The sequence below is a fragment of the Amborella trichopoda genome, chromosome 1 (assembly GCF_054954075.1).
Source record: "Amborella trichopoda isolate Santa Cruz 75 chromosome 1, AtrichopodaSantaCruz75HAP2 v2.0, whole genome shotgun sequence".
NCBI lineage: Eukaryota > Viridiplantae > Streptophyta > Magnoliopsida > Amborellales > Amborellaceae > Amborella > Amborella trichopoda.
Window position 1 is genome coordinate 6,947,093 of NC_142336.1, and position 22,214 is coordinate 6,969,306.

The 22,214-nt window shown below is 35.7% G+C and overlaps 1 protein-coding gene across 1 annotated transcript; it reads left to right on the forward strand.

Moving 5' to 3' along the window:
* The first annotated feature begins 11,049 nt into the window (after window positions 1-11,049).
* Window positions 11,050-21,920, forward strand: LOC148783520 (cullin-3B-like). Its single transcript, XM_088859705.1, has 3 exons — window positions 11,050-11,523; window positions 15,945-18,024; window positions 21,583-21,920. The coding sequence occupies exons 1-2, from the start codon at window positions 11,363-11,365 to the stop codon at window positions 17,983-17,985; spliced, it is 2,202 nt and encodes a 733-aa protein (XP_088715831.1). The 5' UTR covers window positions 11,050-11,362; the 3' UTR covers window positions 17,986-18,024; window positions 21,583-21,920.
* The last annotated feature ends 294 nt before the right edge of the window (window positions 21,921-22,214 follow it).

Here is a 22,214-nt window from a genome sequence, read left to right on the forward strand (position 1 = left end):
GTGTCAATGTCACATTTCCAGCAATTCCAGGCAGTGACATCCGATCAAAAATATGATCATAACTTTCATTTTATTTGGAATTTAAAGATGGTTCCAAGACCAATTTTACACCAAACACAACTATCTTTCAAATGGGGGAGGTTTGAAAGTAACTAGACTTTGTTTAGCCCCTTAAAAGTTTGAGAAAATGGAGACAGTCCATCAGAAATCTATTATACAATAAAAACAGTGACATGTCTTTAAAATTTACTCCATAACTCACAATCAAGAAGAAATTTTAAAAAGTGCTCAACATTGAATTTAAGCTTACTCATGAACCATTCAAATGGCAGTGGTTTGGAAGAAAATAGACCCTCTTTTGATCAGTCAAAATCCATGGCGACAGAGGCATCAATTCTGAGTTTTATAAAAAGCTATCTACAGTGACATATTGTCACAATTAATCATATAACTCTCAAATTAAGGAGAATTTCGAAAAGTGCTAAACATATGATCTCAAGCTTACTCATAAATCTTTCAAATGGCAGTGTTTGAAGGAAAACAGACTTTATTTGGTTGGTCAAAATCTATGACATCAGATACCCCAATTCTGCATTTTTAATAAAATTGTCTACAGTGACATATTGTCATATTTTGAAGCATAACATTTCATGCATAAAGAATTAGAGTAATATTTAAACATAGACATTGAAATAGACTTGAAAATCTTTCCAATGGCTATGGTTTGAGGCCATTTGGACCTCGTTTGGTTATTTAAAGACCTGGCACAAAAAACCCAAAAGTTCTTGGAATTTCACAGTATGCACAGTGAATGCCTCAAGGATCATGTATCAATATCCAATTTACAGTAGATAGCAACATTAAATAAGTTCCATATTGATTTAGTTATACATAATTGTGTTTTCCCAGATTTTTGTGAGTCATGGGCCAATATTTAACATCAAAACATTCATATAACAAAGACATCATTCAGTAGCATGGTAAATAAACCATTATCATACACTTGAACTATATCTCATACATCACATTTGTATATTTTCAATTTCATGCTCTTACAAACTTGGTGCAAAGGTTAGTAATTTACTTACTCAACCAACAATCATGCCCTCCAACCTTTCTTCCACAGTCTTTTAACTCCAACAGTGGTTGCTCCAAAGTGAGGGAGTGAGATACCCAAATCTTGTCTTAAAGAGATGAGGAGGAGTGAAGGGGCGTTAGAGTGAGCGGGAAAGAGAGAGAGATGAGAGCTAGGCTCGTTAAATGGGTAGTGAGAGAGGGGAGGAGAGGTGGCAACAAGCCACCTCCTAGTGGCATGAGAAGAGAGTAAGGTGGCAAGCAAAGGATGCCACTTGGAGAGGAAGAGAAAAAGGGGAGAAAAGAGGAAAAAAAGAGGTAGTCCCTCATGGACTACCCTACACCAACCGTCCCGGCAGTCTAACCCACTCTTCTCTCTTTTCTTTGGCAATGTCCACGGCGGAAACATCCTGCTTTGGCATGCCTTCTTCATCTGACTTCTACTGTCGTGCGTCTTTCGAGTTGTAAAATGGGTTGCAACTATGAAAAAAATGGGTTGCAACTATGAAAAAAATGTTTCAAAATGGGATAACACTTCATATTTATGACGCATAAAATACATCCAAGTATAGCGTGTACAATCATCAATTAACAAAACAAAATACTTATATCTCATTCTGGATAAAATTAGAGCAGGACCTTATACGTAATTATGAATAAGCTGAAAAGGTGCAGTTGTTTTATCTACTCGAGTAGGAAAAGGTAAACTAGTGTTTTTATTCAAATAACAACTAATATAAGATTTATTAATAGAATTTAAAGCAAGTGCTTTATTGGGCAATGAACCAGAAACATAGTATCTAATTTATTTGCATTCGAATGACCAATTCTCTGATGCCACAAATGTCATTATTTATTAGAAACAAAAAAATCAGAATCCGATGGAGAAAAAAAAGAAGCATCACGGTTTGGTTTCTCAAACTCCAAGGCAAACAAACGACTAATTCTATGCCCCTTCCCTTTCATTGTCCCAGTGCGTAAGTCGTGTATTACACAACCATCACGAAAAAATTGAACATTGTAATTATCATTGACAAGTTGGCCAATAGAGATTAGATTAACAGTTAATTTAGGAACCAAGAGAACATTAGGTAAATGAAAAGGTGTACCAGAGGAGATAGAGTGATAGATTATCAGTATCAGTAATATTCAGTTTCTCCCCATTAGCAGTAATAATCTGACTATTACCTTAGTATGGTTTTAGTAGATGCTAGACTTGTGTTATTGTTTGAAAAACCGTCCAATCTAACCGGTAACCGCCCGATTAGATCGGAACCGGCCCCTTGTCGGTTCAAGTTTCGAGCGGTTTTGGTGATCGGTAGCTCTTTTAAAAATAAAAATGCAAAAAAATATCTATAAAATCCCAAAAATAAAGAATTTGATTTGTAATATATTTTTTAATTTTTTATATTATGATAAATATTAAAAAAAAAATTGGTCAATAATACTCACTTTTAAAATCCATTGTTTCATTAATTTTCAACTTTATTTGAATGTGTTTTGTTTTAATCATTCTTTATATGTTTTTCATATTTTAGTAGATTTTTTTGTCATCTTTTTTATTTTTTTAACAATTCTTTTGCAGCCCCGGAATTGCCCAGTTAGAACAATTGAATTAGTCGATTTATTGGTTAAACCACTTCTTGGCCCATGTCCGATTAATCGTTCTGGTTCGATTTTGTGAACACTAACTTGTGCAAACTCCAGTCATATGATTAGAGGCACCCAAGTCAATAAACCAATAGGGATTCACATTATGGGATATGTGATAGTGCATATCAGATAAGCCCATAGCAGAGACAGATGAAGAAATAGCCGTAGACATAGAGTTTTGTACCAATTGTCGAATATCATCTGACATAGCTGATATCTGGGACATTGTCGTATTTGGGTCATGAATAGTACTTGATAGTGGGGTCTCTACCATTAATCTATTGAATGCATCATTAACAGCTTGGTATGCCCTGTAAAAAAGTTTTTGTGTATTTAATGCTTAGTTGCCTCGCTGAGAAAGATTTCTATAGGATGTTTGCAATAATTACAAAAAAAATTCTTCTTACAATGGGATGCTATATGGCCATAATCTTTACATTCATAACATTGCAACAAAGATGAGCCATTTTGTGATGGTTTTCCCCTGGCCTGTTGAGCCACAAAGACAAATGTTATATCATTTTTTCCCTCAATGGTGGCATGTGTCGTAATTCTCGTCTCCTCACAAAGTAATTCACTCATAATGGCATCCATATTAACTAATGTTTTGCGATTCAAAATATTGGCTCGAATGATCTCATATTTTGGACGCAACTTCATTAGAAAGTGCATCACCTTCCTGTCATCATTTAGCTCCTTTAAGCTTTCAATGCAACAAGCAATGGTGAGAGCCTTCAACCTTATAGATTCATATTTTGTCCACAAATTTATAGAACCAGCATAATATTTCTGGATGTTTTTCTCTCATGCCTAGAGATAAACATATCATATTGAATTTGAAAGCGTCTTGTAAGATTTGATTGCTGATAAACCTTTTTAAATATTCTCACATTTTTTTCGCAGTGCAAAAGCATCTCATTAGCCTTCAAGTGTCCAGATCTACAGAGCCGATGATCAATGAGACAACTTTTGCATTGTTGATCTTCTATTGTTGGGTATCTTTAGCAATTCCATCAACATACCCCTATAAACTTTTTCCTTCAACAAAAAATTGAAAATGGAAGAATTAATCTGGATTAGTTTTTTCCATCAAGTTTTATGGCCAATATATCTCTTTTTTCACAATCCACGTGCAAATGGTACGAGCATCCACCATTTCAATCGAAAGACTCAGTCCACTATCAAAACACATATTTGATAAGTACCGGCTGATATTCCTCTTTTTTTTTTTCTATTTTGGAATGAGCTTAATTCAAAAGTATCTCTCTCTAATTTCTCTCTCTAAAAAAGTCGGCTAGGATTGACATAGGGTTTGCAAGTGAGAGAGGCGTGAGATTTTGTGATGGTGAGCAATAAGGTTTGTCCTGGGAGAAAGGATATTGTAATCTTTGGTAGAGATGAGAAGAAAACAACAGTGTATCTAATCTAGAGATTAAATTGTTGAATTTGTTGAGATTAATGGGAAGTTTGTGAATTAGAAGAAATCGTGCACTGCAAATTAAGTGTTTGCAGAGGGGGTGAAAGGCGAGGTCACAAAAAAAAGTGGTTATAAAGGGGGCAGATGAGGTCACAAAAAAAAAACTGCTACAAGATAGTTAATGTCTCCTTGATGTTTACTGTTTTAGCAAAGCAAGGACAATGGGTCACTGTTAGGCTTAGGAAAAGAATTTGAAAAATCAGAAGAAACAGGATAGAGAGAGATTTGCTTGGGGGTTACGAAAGTTTTAGAGAAAATTTGGAAAAATAAAGTATGTGGAACAACCAAGATACGAAAATTCTAGAGAGAGAGAATATGGAACATAATTTTCTTTGTGGTCAATTCTTCGATATAAGAGAAACCCAGATCTAAAGATTCACGAAAGCTTCTTCATCAAAAATTAGCTTCAGCAGAAAAATAGAGCTAAACCGAATAGAGCTAGTAAATTAGAATCATGCTCTGATACCATGTCTATTTTTCTTGATTATTATCAACATGTATATATAATACAGCTAGAAATAACTTGCACCGCAAGTTAATTTGTAATATAAGTTACAATAAGTAACTTTCTATACATAATATAATATAAAATAAATACAAAATCTTCAATTATCTCTATAGAGCTGACCAAGATTCTTCTCCTTAAGCAACTTTAGACCTTGTAGCAAAACACAAAATTCAGCCTTATTGGCTATTGAAATCCCACATGGACCACTAAAAAAGAATAGTACCTAGCTAGATGAATCCCTCAAAAGATCACCAATACCTACAAGCGCCCAGTGTTCCCAAAAGAACTCCCATTAAAGTTAAGTTTAACATATCTTTGAGCAAGCTTATACCATATGCCCCTCATCTTCATCTTATAATGAAATTGCTTCACCAATTCCTTCAGGTTCAAAGCTATGTTAACTTTTGAATCCCATATCCTCTTTTGTTGCTGAAAACCAACTCCAAAAATTATGAAGAATTTTTCCTTTTGACTCTCTCAATGCAAAAAAAGACAACCCCCATTTTTTTCATCCTCCTTATAGAGCAAGAATATTCACCAAATTTTACCTGATTTTCCTTAGGTTATCTATTGTGAGATTCTTCCCTCGCATTCCTATCCACATAAAAGGTTGAACTCTATGTGATTTGGGCAACTTCTAGACCTAAGTATGGTTGTATCTCTCTCAACCTATCATGATATAGAAGTTAATATGCAGATTTAGCAGTGAAACAACCATCATTTCAGGCTCCCATCCCACTTCGTTTTAAGCTTTCTATGATATATAGATCGCCCTCCCAAAGAAAGACATTTTGTCTTCCATAGATCCAATTTCACATGAAACCTTTTAAATATTAGATCCAAACTGATATAGGAAGACTGGAGTCGAATATGGGAAGACCAAGATATTTCATAGCAAAATATTCACTTCTACAGCCTGCTAGATCAGCCAAAGCATCTCCTTTCCAAACATCTCACCCCAATTAGGGAAGTTTTCAAGAAATTAACTTTCAAGTCCAAGAAAAATTCACAACACACCAAAAAGTTCTTAATGTTAGCTCATTTGGTCTTCCCTTGCAGCATTTTGTAAATGGGAAATGGCTGACCCATTCTCAACAACTTTAAAACCCTTAATATGATTCAGACTTTCAATTTGAGAAAGCAATACATAGCAACCTTCCTTAATCTGAGTGAATAGGAATGTGGATAAGGGATCTCTTGGCCTCAGACTCTAATAGCCTTGAAAAAAATTTAGGAGAGCCATTAACAAGAATTGAAAAATGGTACAGGAAAGGCATCCCACCATCTAATTTATCCACTTTTCCCCATACCCCATATATTAATTATCTTTGAGAGAACTTGCCACTCCACCCTGTCATAGGGTTTCTTCATATCAAGTTTGATAAGATTTCCTGGTTCCCCAGTCATTCACCATTGAAATCCTGGAGTGAATGTATTCCTATGTTGTAAGCACATTATCAATGATGAACCTATTCTGAACAAAATTTGATTGAGGCCCAACAATAATTATTGAAAGCCCCTTCTTTAATATTACAGCTGACACTTTAGAGACAATCTTATATACAAGCTAGTGAGCAAACGAATAGGTCTCACATCACCAATACCTGTAATAACTTCCTTTTTAGGAATAACAATAATAAAAGTGGAATTTATACCTTTGTCTATCTTGCCCTTTTTCATGAATTGTTGAATCATAAGAAGCAACTTATCTTTAAACATAGCTAAAACCTATGAAAATGCTAAAGGAACTCCATCTAGCCCTGGCGATTTATCTCTAGGCAAGGAAAAAACAGCTTGCTTCAACCCCTCCATAGTAACATTCCTTTCGAGCTCCTTAGCAACCTCTACAGTCAGTCTTTTGAAACCAACCCTTTCAAGGTAGACAACATAACATTTCTCACTGGAAAAGGCTTTTTGAATGTGGTTAACTATTTCACTTTCCCCCCTAGTCTATGTTATTATCCTTATCCCTGATAATCGAATTCCAAAAATATCATTATGTCTTTTCCTAGAATTTGCTCTGGCATGAAAAAAGAAATTATGTTGAAATCGCCTTCCTTCAACACTTAATTCTAGATCTTTTCATCAAGTAGATCCCTTCCAATCTCATAAGATCATGAACAAATTCTACAACTGAGATTTCTCCATCTCCAATTCAGTTGTAAATAAGCATGTGTCCTATATTTCTTGCTCTATACCATGACGTGCATTCATTCTCCCTCTAATACAATACCTTTTAAGCTTCTTCCCTACAAAGAGTTTGTGTCTAACATTTAAAAGATTTTTATGCAAATAGAAACCCCCCCTTCCCACCATATACAAATGTACTAGACCAAGTTTTGACCCGTTCAACAACATCAGTCGCTTCTAACTACGCCAACTCCAATCTAAAAAGGTCTTCGGCCTTTCAAAAAATAAAATCTTTTTACTATCGGCAGAGAGAATTCTTTGTCGCTAACAAATTCTTTAGTCTTTTTTTTTTTTTTTTTTTTGAGTGAGTGATAGTTTGGGTAATTTTATGCATCATGCTCGCTGCATATCAATTTTGGCTAGGGCTGGCAATAGGCATGTTGGCATGGCTCTAAAAAACTAGGGCTTGGGCCACAAAATTTTTCTCGATGATGGGGTTGGGGCTAGGGCCAGGTCCATGACATGGCTAGCCCAACCTTTTTTTTCTCTTTTGTGTACCTTTATTGTATTTGGCCCGGTCCTGATAGGGCTAGGGCTAGGCCTAAGCCAAGGTCTCTTCAATCTTATAGGGGCCGGGTGGGGCTAGGGCTCGAGTAGAGCCAATGTTGATTCGCCCTAGGCCTAGGCCCTGTCCCATTGCCTGTTGCCACCCCTAATTTTCGGTATTTTTAAAAAGAATTTCACCTATAAAATACCGTTTAGTGAGTTGGGGGATAAAATCTCTGAACTCAAGAGATTACATAGTGAGTATAGCGTGCTCTAATATTATATACTCGAGCAAATTATCTACTCAAGGGGATTTATTTATTTAAAAAATTTGGATCTATTTTAGAACTACAAGATTAGTATTTCTAGAAGGAAGATTTTTATATAAAGTTGTAACCCTAAAATATAGAATTGGTGAACCAAAAAACTCCATCATATAGTTTTACAGTTGGAACACCCTCTAATCGATCATCTCGACATTGAGATATATATAAATTTGAAAAAAATAATATTTTGAATCCCAATAATAGTATATTTTGCAACATATTATCTGGACCGTCCATCTGCAAAGCTTCTACTTAGCTTGCTTCTCTAAAAAGGCCTAGAGTCAGGCTTCCGTCAAGGCGACTGATCGAACAAAAATCCTGCATATTGACTGCAACTGATATGTGGCTACGACTAGGGGATACTGGAACACATATATGATTAGATGCATATGGAGTTAAGAATCATTTGTATTTATAAACGGAATACCCAACTCAAACAAAATAGATAATGATCAGTCAATTAAAAAGAAAATAAAGCGCTTCTGCCCCCTTCTCGATTCATTTTTTTACATGGTGGATTTCATAGGTGAGGGTGGCTGATGGTCTGAGGATGCCGTAGAACATGCTTCTTTTGTGCCTCAGGTATCAGCCACAACTCGTATTCATACAAGCATATAAGGAACCTTATAGAGCCTTCGTGTTCCAGAATAAGCAGGAGCCTAAGACTGTGTTTATAAAGCCCTAAATTCAATGAGGAGACCATCAAGAACAACCTATACCCATTATTGCCCTAAATTCAATGACCATCAAGACTAATCTGTACCCATTATTGTGGACTTGTTTGATCAATTAGGAAATGCAAGATACTTATTAAAGTTGGACTTACAGTCTGGCTTGTATTTTCTGGTATTTAAAATTTTATAATTAGAGATAAAAATGAATTCTCAGGTAATCCTAATAATTTTTCATGCCAAAATTACATCTTATAATAAATTTTGTTGGTGCACCTTAATTTGATTGTTTAAGGCAATGTTGTCAGATTCTTTTCGGAGTCTGCTTCGGTTTGGTCTAAAAAAAGACACAATTTGGTGTTTCGGCTGATTCAGGGGAAGACTTCGGTTCTTATTTATTTATTTATTTTGAAAATAAATAGAAATTTATTTTTAAATTTTATAAAAAAATTAAAAATAAAAAGCTAAACATATATAAATTTATTGCTACATTTAATAATAAATAAAATTGTTGAAATATTATTTTAGTACTATCATTTTTAAATTTAATTTTTAATACTCTTAGAATTACGAGCATAGTAATGAACAATATTTAGAATAGTTTTTTCAAAATTCAAAAAATTATCAATCCTTTATTAATACAATCTTTTATTAAGATACTTTTTACTTTTCTTTAGCCTGTCAAAGTCGGTGAGGCGGTATTTTGGTATTTCTCTCTATACGTGTCAAAGTATAAAAGGTAGCATTTTCTTTTCGTATTTTCCTGCTATACGTGGCATCATAAGTTTACAACCTTTTACTTGCGTATGGAAAGTTTTAAACTTTTAATAATACTAACAGGTAACAAATTTTAAGAGTATATTTTGGTATTTGGTTCGCTTCGTTATTGAGGTAAACCCAAAGACTTCAGGTGCTTTGCCCGAAGCGAAGCAAAGATAACAACAATAGCTTAAGGTTACAATCTTATGCAAACCACACCCTTCTTCAAAAAGAAGAAAAGTGGTTTGGGTCCTAAACACACATGCTCACTGTCTAGGATTTGTATAATCTTTGTTCATATGTTGTAGTTTCCCTTTTTTTAGATTAGTCACTGTGTGAAGAGATTAGGCCTGTTCCAAAACTTGGAGTTCTAAATCCATTCTAGACATACTTTACTATATGCTCTAGTGAAAGTATATTTTCTTTTGGCAAGAATATATGCTTTATGTACATCACTCAATAGGGCAAAAAGCCTAACTAGAGGTATGGTCTAGGATCTAGAGGTATGGTCTAGGATAAACTTCTAGGATGTGACCTACCTAAACCAACCTAAAAAAGGAAATTATAAAGCATCAATTCAATTCACATTATTTAGAATGTCCATTTTTTTAAATTTATAAGTTGAGGTGAGAATGCCCATTTTTAATATGACTAGGATGAGATGACTAATTATATGATCTTCTAACCTCAAAACAACATTTTGCATATGGATTTTTGAGGTGCATCTTACTTCTATAACATAAGTTTAAAATGTTTGTAGAAATTTATCAAACTACACTTAATATTTGAACTATTTTACATTTTACTCAAGGTATATTTTGATAAATTTTTAAAACTATTTTGATGTGCCAGGGCTTTTTAAATTTTGATACAAAAGAATGATGTGCAATTTAAAATTTGATGAAAAAATATATGCATAAAGATGCTAAATACTTCAAATCATAATTGCAATATGGTAAATTTCTCTAAATTTTTTCTTTTTACAAAATACTAGCAAAGTAAAGCATATAATTTCATGTAAGTAGATATTCGAGGATCTTTCACCCGTGAGAGCAAGTGTATACCTTACATCCGCCGAAGCACAATATGGTATTGTCTTAAAAGGGGTCATTTTTCTTTGGGAAACGTATATAGAAGGTCGCAACTTTAAAATGTAAAGTCACATATGCAACTCAAAAATCTATTGGAAATGTTGTTTTAATGTTAAAAACCCATTTAATTGATCATCTCGACATGAATAAGAAAAAAACTAAAGCTTTTGTGTCCAAGAAATAGTACATCTCACAGCACATTATCTAGACCGCCAATTTTCAAGATTTTCATATATTTATAGATCTACTTGATTTTAACCATTTTTTAAATTTAAAATTTTCTAATTAAATGTAAAAATTGATTTTAAGATAATCTTAAAAATTATTTACAACAAAATTATATGTTATAATAAAATTTGAAGGTACACTTTAATTGGATTGTTTAAAGTTACAATCTTATAGAAACTACATATTTTTATCTTTTGTACATGGAAGTCGTAATTATTCTCGTCCCTTAATATTGAATAGACATAAAATCCTAAAAAAAAATTCTCCTGCTTAGTGATTTATCCTAAAACATCTAATTTGATATTTAATAAATAAAAATAATTACGACCTCCACCTAAAAAAAATATGATTACTATGGTTGCATACAATCCCGCACGATATTATATTATGGCTATGAAAGCAGCAAGTGGAAGTCAACAATGTAGGCATCCAACGCTTTGTTATTTTAGGTAGAGAATACGTTTACCTTGTAATTTACCTATTAGTCAAGGGTAATTTCCGACATTGCCCTTTCCTATAAACAGCTGGATGGCGCCCTTCCATTTTTATCCGAAAATAAATTCAGTAATCGGAGGAAAGAAAAACCAGTGTCAAGGGTTTCGCCTTCATCAAATGCTTTTTGGGGTTTTTCTCTCTTTCTCTCTCTAGGAATAATTCCCGGTCTCTCAGAACTGCGCATTTCTCACTCTAAAACTGCTCGTTTGAAGCCCATAGCGGTTTTCTTCCCCTTGTTCTCCATCGAAAGCGGTTTTCCAATGGGTTTCTGCCTTTAATCCATGTTTGCGTAAGATTTTAGGGGTTTTCCATTGTTTTACAGGAATTGGAGGTTTTGGGAAACCGCTCTTTGGTGTACTAAGTGGTTTTCTTTGGTCCAAGCGGTTTTAGGGATTTGTGTGAAGATGAGTACTCCAAAGAGGAAGAATTTCAGGATAGAGCCTTTCAAGCACAAGGTTGACATGGATCCGAAGTATGCAGAGAAGACATGGAAGATTCTTGAGCACGCTATTCATGAGATTTACAATCATAATGCCAGTGGCCTTAGCTTTGAAGAATTATACAGGTGAGTTATTTAGCAAAAATGAATCTGTATTTACTGTTTATTTTGTCTATGATTGTTGATTCTTCTGTTTTGTGGCTACTCATGGGAGATTTGATAATTTGTCCATTATTTCTTTTTTATTTTCTCATTTTGTATCTGTTTCATGCTTTCATGCTTTCATGCTTATGTTATTTCCTTGTTTATTATTACTGCTTTGTTGTATTGTCTGGTTTCTATTAATCTTCTGTTAAGTTTCTATTTGTTTTGGCGATCCTGTCTGATGAGATATGATCCTATGCGTGTTTGTGTTTATCTTCTTGCTTAGGGAAATTGGGTTTTGATTGAGTTACCTCGATCTTTCTTTTGTTTTCTTTTTTGGGTTTCGTTTGGGATTTATGTTTTTGGCTAAAGTCACCGAGATTAGCGTTTTTTGGTGAATGATTCTGTTATCTTCTCCACTGCGTTTTATTGTTTCTTGTGCTTATATGTTCAGGAATTGATGTTGATGCTGTGATTCTGGGAATCTTATGGGAAGCATTTTGGTTGATTAACTTATTGATTTTTCCTGACTTAGTTTTATTGGTTCGAAATGTTGCGTTGACATTGCCCTGGTGACATTTCTTAAAAAAAAAAAAAAAAAAAAAAAATTCAAATTGAAATTGTTGAATGCTTTCATTTTTACTGGTTTCCTTTTTTAGTATGTGATTCATTCTTTCGTCTGCAATGGATCACAGTTCATATAAGCTCTGCGTGCCAGGCTTTGACATTTACTTTAAGTTACCTTATTATTGACATTTATGGGAAGTTTATTATGGTTTTATGGTGAATCATGATTATCAGTTCATTTGATTATCAAAAGAAAATGACTATTGGTTTTGTTCCTATTCCATAATTCTCAATGTGTAAGGTTCTGGGTTTTTTTTTGGTTTTTGAAATATGCTAACTTTGTGTAAGGTTCTGTTGATTACTTTATTTCTTTAGTGTTTTAAGAGTTTTATAATATGTGAGATTGCTATTGCTTCAAGTTAATCTGGGCATGTAGATGGCCACCATGCTTTTGTAGATCGGAAGCATTATGATGGTTAATTGGATCAAATAGCAAACTGTTTCTCACCCATTTTAAGGCATGGGAAGAATTATGATGGTTAATTGGATCAAATAGCAAACTGTTTGTCACCCTATTTTTTTCCTTTTTAAGCAACTTCTTTTTGGGGTTTTTGTGTGGATAGGGCCACTGAATGGTTCATTTTCTGTTTTCCTGATACAATTTCTTTTCATATCTTTTTCTTTTCTTCTTCTTCTTCTTTTTTTTTTTTTTTTTTTTTTTTTTTTTTTTGTGCGTGTGTGTTTTTTTATTTTTTCCTGGTTTGTTCAGCAGGGAAGGGTAGGTATGGAACTCAAGCCATCACATGTGGTGCCCTGCCGCCCTAACCACCTAGTTTTGAGCACAATCCTAAAAAAGGGTAGGCAGCTTTGTTAGTTTTTCTAGGACAAACTTCAAGGATTTTAACCCTTGACCTCCCACAACCTAATTGATATTCCACCACTAAGCAAATCTTATAGGACTTTTTCATATCTTTTACTTTGGTTTGAATATAACTATATTTAAGTGATATCTTGATCTGCACTTTCTCTAAGAAAACAGCCACTCAGGTTGCACAGGGATGAACTATGTGCTCTCCTTTACACGTAATTGATTTTAATTGACTGCTCAATTTCATTCTTTTGGTGAACGTTTTGAATTATAACAAATCTTAATTTTAAAAAGTTTGAATTGCTTCATTAAAATTTAACCTGCTTTGTAGTATAGTTTGAGAAATGACATAGGCCCATGTCATAATTGGTTTTTGTTCATGCCCCTGGTTTTGCTCAAACCTCATCTTTCCCTCCAAAACAGACAAAAATATTTGTTGAACCCTATTTTCTCTCTTTTATACCGCTTCTCTTCTCCTTAGCTGCCTTAACCTCTCTCCCAAGGATCTCCTCTCTCTCTCTCTCTCTCTCTCTCTCTCTCTCTCTGTGCAAGTTTCCATCTTTTCATGGTTGCTTCAAAATCCATCAATGAAATTCCCATTTTTCTAGAGTTCTTTATCTAGATTTGTCTGCCCATCCTCTCTCTCTCTCTCTCTAGATATATATCTCTCTTTCTAGTTCAATTTTTTTAATCCATCTTTTAATCGCATCATCTCACTGAGATTTTTCTCCCTATCTATTTTCCATTTTTCTCACATTTTCCATCTCTCTACAAACCCATCTCTATAACTTCCATTTTCACAGATCTATACCCCCCCCCCCCCCCGCCTTCCCAACCAATTTTTTCCTTTCTTCTCTGCAAACCCATCTCCCATTCTCACAGATCTCTCTCTCTCTCTAACCCCATACTCTTATCTCTTTCATGGTATTTTATCTTCTGGTGCTATCCAGAGGAGGATAGGAGCAGGGCTATTGGAGAAGAGGGGCCAGAGTTTCTATATTTTGGACCTGAGAAGAAGGCGAAGAAGAACAAAGAATGCATAAGAATCTCATGTCTATTGGTGTTCAATGGCTCTTTGAGACCTGCAAAGATGTCTTCTCTGTTGCTGTAAACCTTCCATCTTACCCACAAGTTAAAAGGCTTCAGTCTCTTTTAGTTAGCAGGAGACCATCAGATGTTGGTCTGAAATAGCTCATGCCATATTTCCAGACAGATGAAACTGAATGCCACTCACCCTTCGAATATCTTCACCTTTACGAGTATCACAACTTCACAATTGGCATTTTATGATTGCATCTTCACAATCATTCCAACATGACAGTGTGCAGCAAGCTTCTCTTTGGGTTGATTCACATAAAATCTTTTGACTGGGCTCCTTTCCTTTCAACGGGTGAGCCCATCAACCATCTTTTCTTTGCTGGCGAAAGCCAAATCAGAGACAATGAGTTACGTTCGACTAGAAAATTTGAAGGTGGAATCAATGTTTAGGGCCCCATGCAAATGTTTCATTCTCCATCTGACTTTGGGTGGGCTGCATGCATAATTTTTCATGCCTAATGGCATTCATGGTGCTTGCTGTACTGGGCCCACCCTATTGTGACTCTGAGGGAAGGCATTGGACATATTACTATGACTTTCCATACCCACATTTTTCTGGTGATGCAGTTTCAATTGAAGTAAGCAGGGATGAGCATTAAGTATTCCTGGTCAGAAGAGTTTGAGAAGCCCAAATTTATAAAAATAGTGCATGCAATATACATGAGCCCAAAAATTGTCGAAACTTATAGCTTGCTTTATTGTATCACAATTTTAATGGCTGTTAGAGCTACTGCTTCTTTTAGACCAGTGCCTTTCTCATGATCACACTGCCTGGTCCTGTAAATATACATGGGAAAAAATGGCAACAGAAAACGAAAAAGTGTTCGACTATTAATCGTGGAAGGTTTTGCCTTGCCTTTTTTCTCTGCTCGTATGTGTCTTTTTGGACTGATTGTGCTTGATTTGTCCATTAAAAAGAAATTATCATAGGTTCATTTTGCATGAATTAGTAAAAGACATGAGAATTTTGATTAGCATGAAGCTTATAACTTCTTCTTTTTCTTGATAACAACAGGAAGCTTATAACTTGGGTTTTCGTATTCATATGTGAACAAATTTATGAAGGGCACATGTGAAATCATATATTGGGTTCTTATATGTTGGTGAGCTATTGGTGTTGATCATCACTACTGCCTTGGGAGCTCTTGAGAATTCTGATTGCAATTTTTTGGAGAATCTTATTGCAATTCCATTAGATATGGTCTCTTTTATTGTGTTTTAGTTTATATGTAATATAGGGTGGCTAGTATTCAAAGGTTCGAATGGAAAGTGAAGTTCTTCTTAGTGCCCTCATACCTTTAACATCATTAGTGGCACTCTATACAACTGTATGTTATTTCAGATAGAAACATGGCTGTTGTCAAGTCCACTAATCATAGGCCTGGAGCATATTTGGTATATCTGTCTGAAGCATTTAATTGATTGAAATGGAAGGTATTAAATTTGCTATTGTAATGGAAAATATTTGTCGCATATTTGTAGTATTAAAGTTTTCATTGGTTGAATTCTGTAGCAAATTTCAGCTGAAATCCAACTAAAAATTGGTTTTTTATACCGGTTGAATGGACCAATTGGGTGGCATTTATATGCTAGCCCCTAATATGTGGGGTGAAATGGTGTTTTGAGTGATATTGATGAAATTTTGTATATTACTTTTCAGGTGCATATCTTACATATCAAAATCTTCCTCAATATTTATGCTGAAAATTTGGTTTGGAGTCAGAATTGCCTTTATCTATTTCTTTTCTATAATTAATTAGTTATTTTTACTTAAAGCAATCTAAAACTTAACTTTTATTGTGCTTTGGGTCTACTTTGCTTGTAATCAGGCAGTTAAATGGAACTAAGGCTTCAGTTCTTTTATATGTAGGAATGCATACAATATGGTTCTGCACAAGTATGGAGATAAGTTGTACTCTGGTCTAGTCACTACTATGACATGGCATCTGAAAGAGATATGCAAAACTATTGAAGCAGCCCAAGGGGGTCTATTCTTGGAGGAGTTGAATAGGAAATGGGGAGATCACAATAAAGCCCTGCAAATGATTCGGGACATATTAATGTACATGGATAGGACTTTTGTCACCAACAATCAAAAGACGCCAGTGCATGAACTGGGTTTGAACCTTTGGCGGGACCACATCATCCATTCCCCTAAAATCCAGACAAGGTTACTCAATACACTTCTTGAGCTTGTACATAGAGAACGAACTGGAGAAGTCATCAACAGAGGGCTGATGCGCAATATAATAAAGATGCTTATGGATTTGGGATCTGCAGTTTACCAAGAAGACTTTGAGAGACATTTTCTTGAGATCTCAGCCAACTTTTACAGTATTGAATCTCAGCAGTTTATAGAATGTTGTGATTGTGGAGAGTATTTAAAGAAGGTTGAGAGGCGGTTGAATGAAGAGATGGAAAGGGTATCCCACTATTTAGATGCTAGAAGCGAAGCCAAAATTACAAACGTTGTTGAGAAGGAGATGATTGCCAACCACATGCAGAGATTAGTTTATATGGAAAATTCAGGACTAGTGAATATGCTTGTAGACGACAAGTATGATGACTTATCACGAATGTATAATTTGTTCCGCCGGGTCCCTAATGGGCTATCCACTATCCGAGACGTTATGACTTCTTATCTTCGAGACACTGGAAAGCAGCTTGTAACGGACCCTGAGAAATTGAAGGACCCGGTGGAATTTGTGCAAAGGCTCTTGGATGAGAGAGATAAGCATGACAAGATCATCGTCCAGGCCTTTGGCAATGATAAGACTTTCCAAGCTGCTCTAAACTCATCCTTTGAATATTTCATCAATCTCAATGCGAGGTCACCTGAGTTTATTTCTTTATTTGTTGATGATAAGCTTCGGAAGGGACTGAAGGGGGTTAGTGAAGAAGATGTCGAAATCATACTTGACAAAGTCATGATGCTCTTCCGATACTTGCAGGAGAAAGACGTCTTTGAGAAATACTATAAGCAACACCTAGCTAAGCGACTCTTGTCTGGAAAATCTGTTTCAGATGATGCAGAGAGAAGCTTAATAGTTAAGTTAAAGACAGAATGTGGGTATCAGTTTACATCTAAGTTGGAAGGCATGTTCACTGATATGAAGACCTCTCAAGATACGATGCAGGGTTTCTATGCTAGCTTGTCATCTGACACCAGTGATGGTCCAACCCTAGCTGTCCAGGTTTTGACGACTGGTTCTTGGCCTACTTGGCCAAGTGCTTCATGTAACCTCCCTGCTGAAATTTTGGGTGTTTGTGAAAAGTTTCGAACTTACTACCTTAGCACACATACAGGTCGGAGATTATCATGGCAAGCAAACATGGGCACAGCGGATCTTAAAGCTACCTTTGGCAAGGGTCAAAAGCATGAGCTTAATGTCTCGACCTATCAAATGTGTGTTCTAATGCTGTTCAATTCAGCTGATCGATTAAGCTATAAAGATATTGAACAGGCAACTGAGATTCCATCATCAGATCTTAAGAGGTGCTTGCAATCCTTGGCCTTGGTGAAGGGGAGAAACATATTACGCAAGGAGCCCATGAGCAAAGATGTGGCAGAAGATGACGTTTTCTTCTTCAATGACAAGTTTACGAGCAAGTTTTACAAGGTTAAGATAGGGACAGTTGCTGCCCAGAAGGAGTCAGAACCGGAGAAACAGGAGACGCGACAGAAGGTGGAGGAGGACCGAAAGCCTCAAATTGAGGCTGCTATTGTGAGGATCATGAAGTCGAGGCGTGTCTTGGAGCATAACAATATTGTAGCTGAGGTTACAAAGCAGTTGCAGTCACGGTTCCTACCTAACCCTGTTGTAATAAAGAAGAGAATTGAGTCACTCATTGAGCGTGAGTTTTTGGAGAGGGACAAAACTGATAGAAAACTGTATCGTTATCTTGCTTGAACCATTCCCCGCGTGCCCTTGGCTTTGCTGGCTTAATTGGTGAGCAAGGCTGTCTTAAAATCCAGTTTGATTTTGAACTTTATAATGTGCAATTCTCTCATCTGTTTCTTACTGCTTTGCATTTCTTTACACCGATGAAAAGTGTTAGATTGATGTTCTCCAGGCTTCATTTTAGTCAAGCCTGGAGCACATTTCTTGGTGACGAACAGTTGCTAGGATTTTCTTCATATTGTCCATGACTTCTTATCTTGCCATAAAGTGGTTGGTTTCTGTGACAAATTTGTTTTGGGGTTGTTGAACAAATCTCTCTGTTGGATGGGACTCATTCTTCATTGACTGGTATTGTAAGTGACATGTATGGAATATTGCGCACCTGATTCATATTATGCTTGTAGCTTGTGATTGGAGCTTCGCTAAAACCTTAATTTTGGTTATACCATTACTCGGATTACTTGATGTTCTTTGGTTGTACGTGACATTAAATGGTGGATATCTTACCACAGTGCCACTATTTAAAAATTATATCTCACTATAATGGCACTTCTTGTGGTGTATTCTGAGGGAGGCAGGGAGTTACATAAAGATCTTGGGTAATTAATATTGCTTCTGTTAATAATAGTTTCTGTTTTGACTGAAACTGTTGGGGTGTTTGACTGTAACTGTTGGGGTGTATCTAATGAAGTTTGAAGCATAGTCAAAACTTCTGATTGGGCATTTTAGAGTTCAAGGAGAAGTTTGAATTAGAGGAATATTCACCCTCCAGTTAAAGCAGTCTATTTTATTGGTCATTAATGCTGCTAATTGTGTAGTTCACAAGATGGAGAATATCAGGATTATCCTGACATCTAGTCAACTTTCCTAGCGATTATTCTGATGTCTAGTCAACTTTCCTAGCGTAAGTTAAAATCTTACGTGTACTTGTCATGGTTTTAGTCCCCACATGGACAGGAAAAATTTCGTAATAGGGCCATTTTTTTTCTCCACCCATTCCAGAGTGAAAACAGCCTTCTTTGTTTAGTCCTATAGTCAAGTGTGAAGGACTTTTGGTCCCCTGCTTGAAACACTATCAAAACAACCATAACCCTGCAGAAAGGCCTCTTTTTCCTTAAGTGACAAATAACTCCATTCCTTTAATAGACTTGTTGGGTTGACTAGGACTCCTGTTTGTTACTTCTTTTATCTAACAAAATAGTTGGCTTTGTATGTATTTGTGCCACCTGGAGTTATTTGATAGTGGACTCAGCTCAAACATGATAAACTTACGTTTTCTGTCTGCTAGGGAAAAAGTTACGGAGTTTGATTTTTCTTTTTAAGAGAGAGAGCTTCTGGCCAGGGTGATATTAATATGTATCTTTTGGAGTCTTCTGGAGAACAGTTTGCATGTTCTTACTGAAAATTTGATTAGGTTGTTGCATAACTTCCAAGAATTGTCTCTTCCTTGTGTTGCGAGCTGCAATTTCATGGCACTCAATTTGGGCTGTTCCCTTAAAAAAGATTAGTATGGATTTGTGGGGATTTGCATCCCATTTTGATTGGAATTCTGTTCTTCGGAGTTTGAATGGTGCAGATTTTGAAAGTTTTGTAAATCTTCTGGCCTTAGTTTCATTATTTGGGAGTTATTTGTGTCTACGATTGGGGATAAATGAAACCTTGTTTTAGCAGCCTATAAGTCGCTTCTGGAAATGATTACCCCTCATTTGGGGAATGTTTTATGGATTTTGACATAGGGTGCGGTTTGTATAGAGCCTAGGCTCTAAACTATCAAATTAGAGCTTACCTTCAAATAGTATCAAGAAATGTGGTTTCAATACTGGAAATCCTTGTGATAGCGTTAAAATATATTTTCATCTCTACTTATAAAGTTTAAAGCTTCAAAAATAGTGTAGATCAACAATTCTATGAAAACCTGAAAATCTTGAAAATTGACGGTCCAAAAATGTGTTACAAAATACATTATTTCCAAAACTTGAAATCCATTTTTTTCTCATATCCATGCATCTTGGTGTCGAGATGATCAATCTGAGGATAGTTGGGCATCAAAACAACTTCGTCTAGTGAAATTCTTGAGGTAAGCTCAAATTTGATTGTTTAGAGCCTCGGCTCTATATAAACTTTTCCCTTTGACATAAGTCATGGGTCTTCTTGATCTTGTATAAGTTGGACAGGGTATTCTTGATATCATATATAAGCTGGATACCTATGTATGGTCTTCACATGGTTTCTCATAACTAGCTAATATTCTAGGCTATTGATGAATTGTTCATTAAGTTGATGTGTGCGGACATTGTGATAACATACATTATGACAACATTGTTATCTCTATTAGGTTATTCTATAATCGAGCAGAAATGTGGGAGATTAAAAATTCTTGATATTTGGTTGGAGGTCTCGTGGGGCCATGGTGAATGGGGCTATGAGATGGATGACCAAAAAAAGGAAATGGGACTATGAGATGGATGAAGTTGGCATGGACATGGTTAGGAAAGGGTTTGGATTTGTTAATTTTTAACAAATAGAGTTGGAGACTTTTGGTGGTGTGCAATCTCAGTGGTTTGCAGTGAAGAGGTTCTTAAGGTGTTAGTTGGATTCTAGAACATTGAGGCAAATCTTAGCCTTGGAAGCATCTGGAGATCATCACCAGTGGTGTATGGTTCAGGGCCAAGTGAGATGAGTAGGTTGAGTATGAGAAGGTTGAAAGCTTTCTTGGGCATTGGACTTTGTGTTCAGCACCAGGAGCGCATGAAGTTTCTGTCGAGTTCAACATGATCATAATTTAGGTAATAATTATGCTTACCCTGATGAGTACGAAGAGTTCTACTACTAAAAAAATGTACGATAATATGACACACCACCCAAGTAAAAAATATATGACAATGATTTAACCCTTCTGAGATGAGAGGTGATTTATATCTTGAAGGATTAAGGGATGATGTTGGTGAAATAAAGATGCCAAAATCAGTGTAGACACACTATCCTCAAGAGAACCAGGCTAGCATTTTTTAAGGCACGAAGAGAACCGAGATTGCATGGCAATGAGGTCTTCTAGAATTGAATGGCATACATAATTGAACACTTGAATTATTTGGGTATGCACTTCTTGGCCTCCTTGTGAACTTCAATTATTTGGTGTACAAAAAGGACCACCTGATGAATTGACCCACTCCATTATGTGCATAGAGAGGATGCCCCAATGGTGTAGGTTTTGTAGCCTACTAGAGTAGCTTCTAGTATGTTGTATGACTGGTGAGAGGACTGTAGTTGGTTTTCTAAACCTTATGTTAAAGATACCCCAAGTGGTGGAGGCTTGCACTGTGCACTCTTCAATTCTTTTAGAATTTCTGATTTTAAAGTTCATCTATGAAAAACATCTAATTTATCAAGATCCTATGAGAGTAATATAATCAAGCCAGATCAGAAAAAAGGAAAACATTATTAGTGAGCCTTTCAAGTGCATATTTGTCTTGTGATAGACACACATTTGATAAAGTTCCTCATGAAGAGGCAAGCAAAAAAGGATTAACTATGAAGTTTTTAGAACTGGAGTTTAAAAATCTTATCACATTCGATTTTTTGTCTGATGGTAACCCTGGTTTGCAGGTGATGCTTTGTTACCCCGAATAGTGCCATCTGCCTTGAGCATTATTCTTAGTGAGCATCATTTCTACCATACCCATGGAGGAGGCACTAAGGTCCAACTCTGAAGTCCAACTTTGATTCTTTTGTAAGGTAAGAGAATTCATTTCTCATTGCAGCGTTTTACCAATTTGAACACTGATTGGTCTTCTCGAATGATCGAGGTCCATCAATGGTTCTGTACATAACAATAGCCATTTTGATCAATTTTCTCCATCTATAAAGGTATCATGCTCATATGATGCCTTCATGTACACTACATATATGAGAGATCAACTCTAATACAGACACTTCTTTCTGAATATCTACAATCTTTGCACAAGCATTTGAGCTTTCATTTGTCATACATGAATGTATAACATGGATGCGTGCATGCATTTTAGATGTGCATAATGTGTATGTGTATGTATATGTAAAGTCCGCATCCATACGGATACCTTTGCAGGTATCAACAACCAAGAAACTTGTTACTATGTCGTGCGTGCCTTTTTAAGCTCCCCCCATGTCATGCTTTTTCACCTACTTTGTGCATAGAAGTTTCCAAGAATAGTTGTCAGTCCATTTCAGAACGACACTGTTATTTTCAGGGTTGTTTT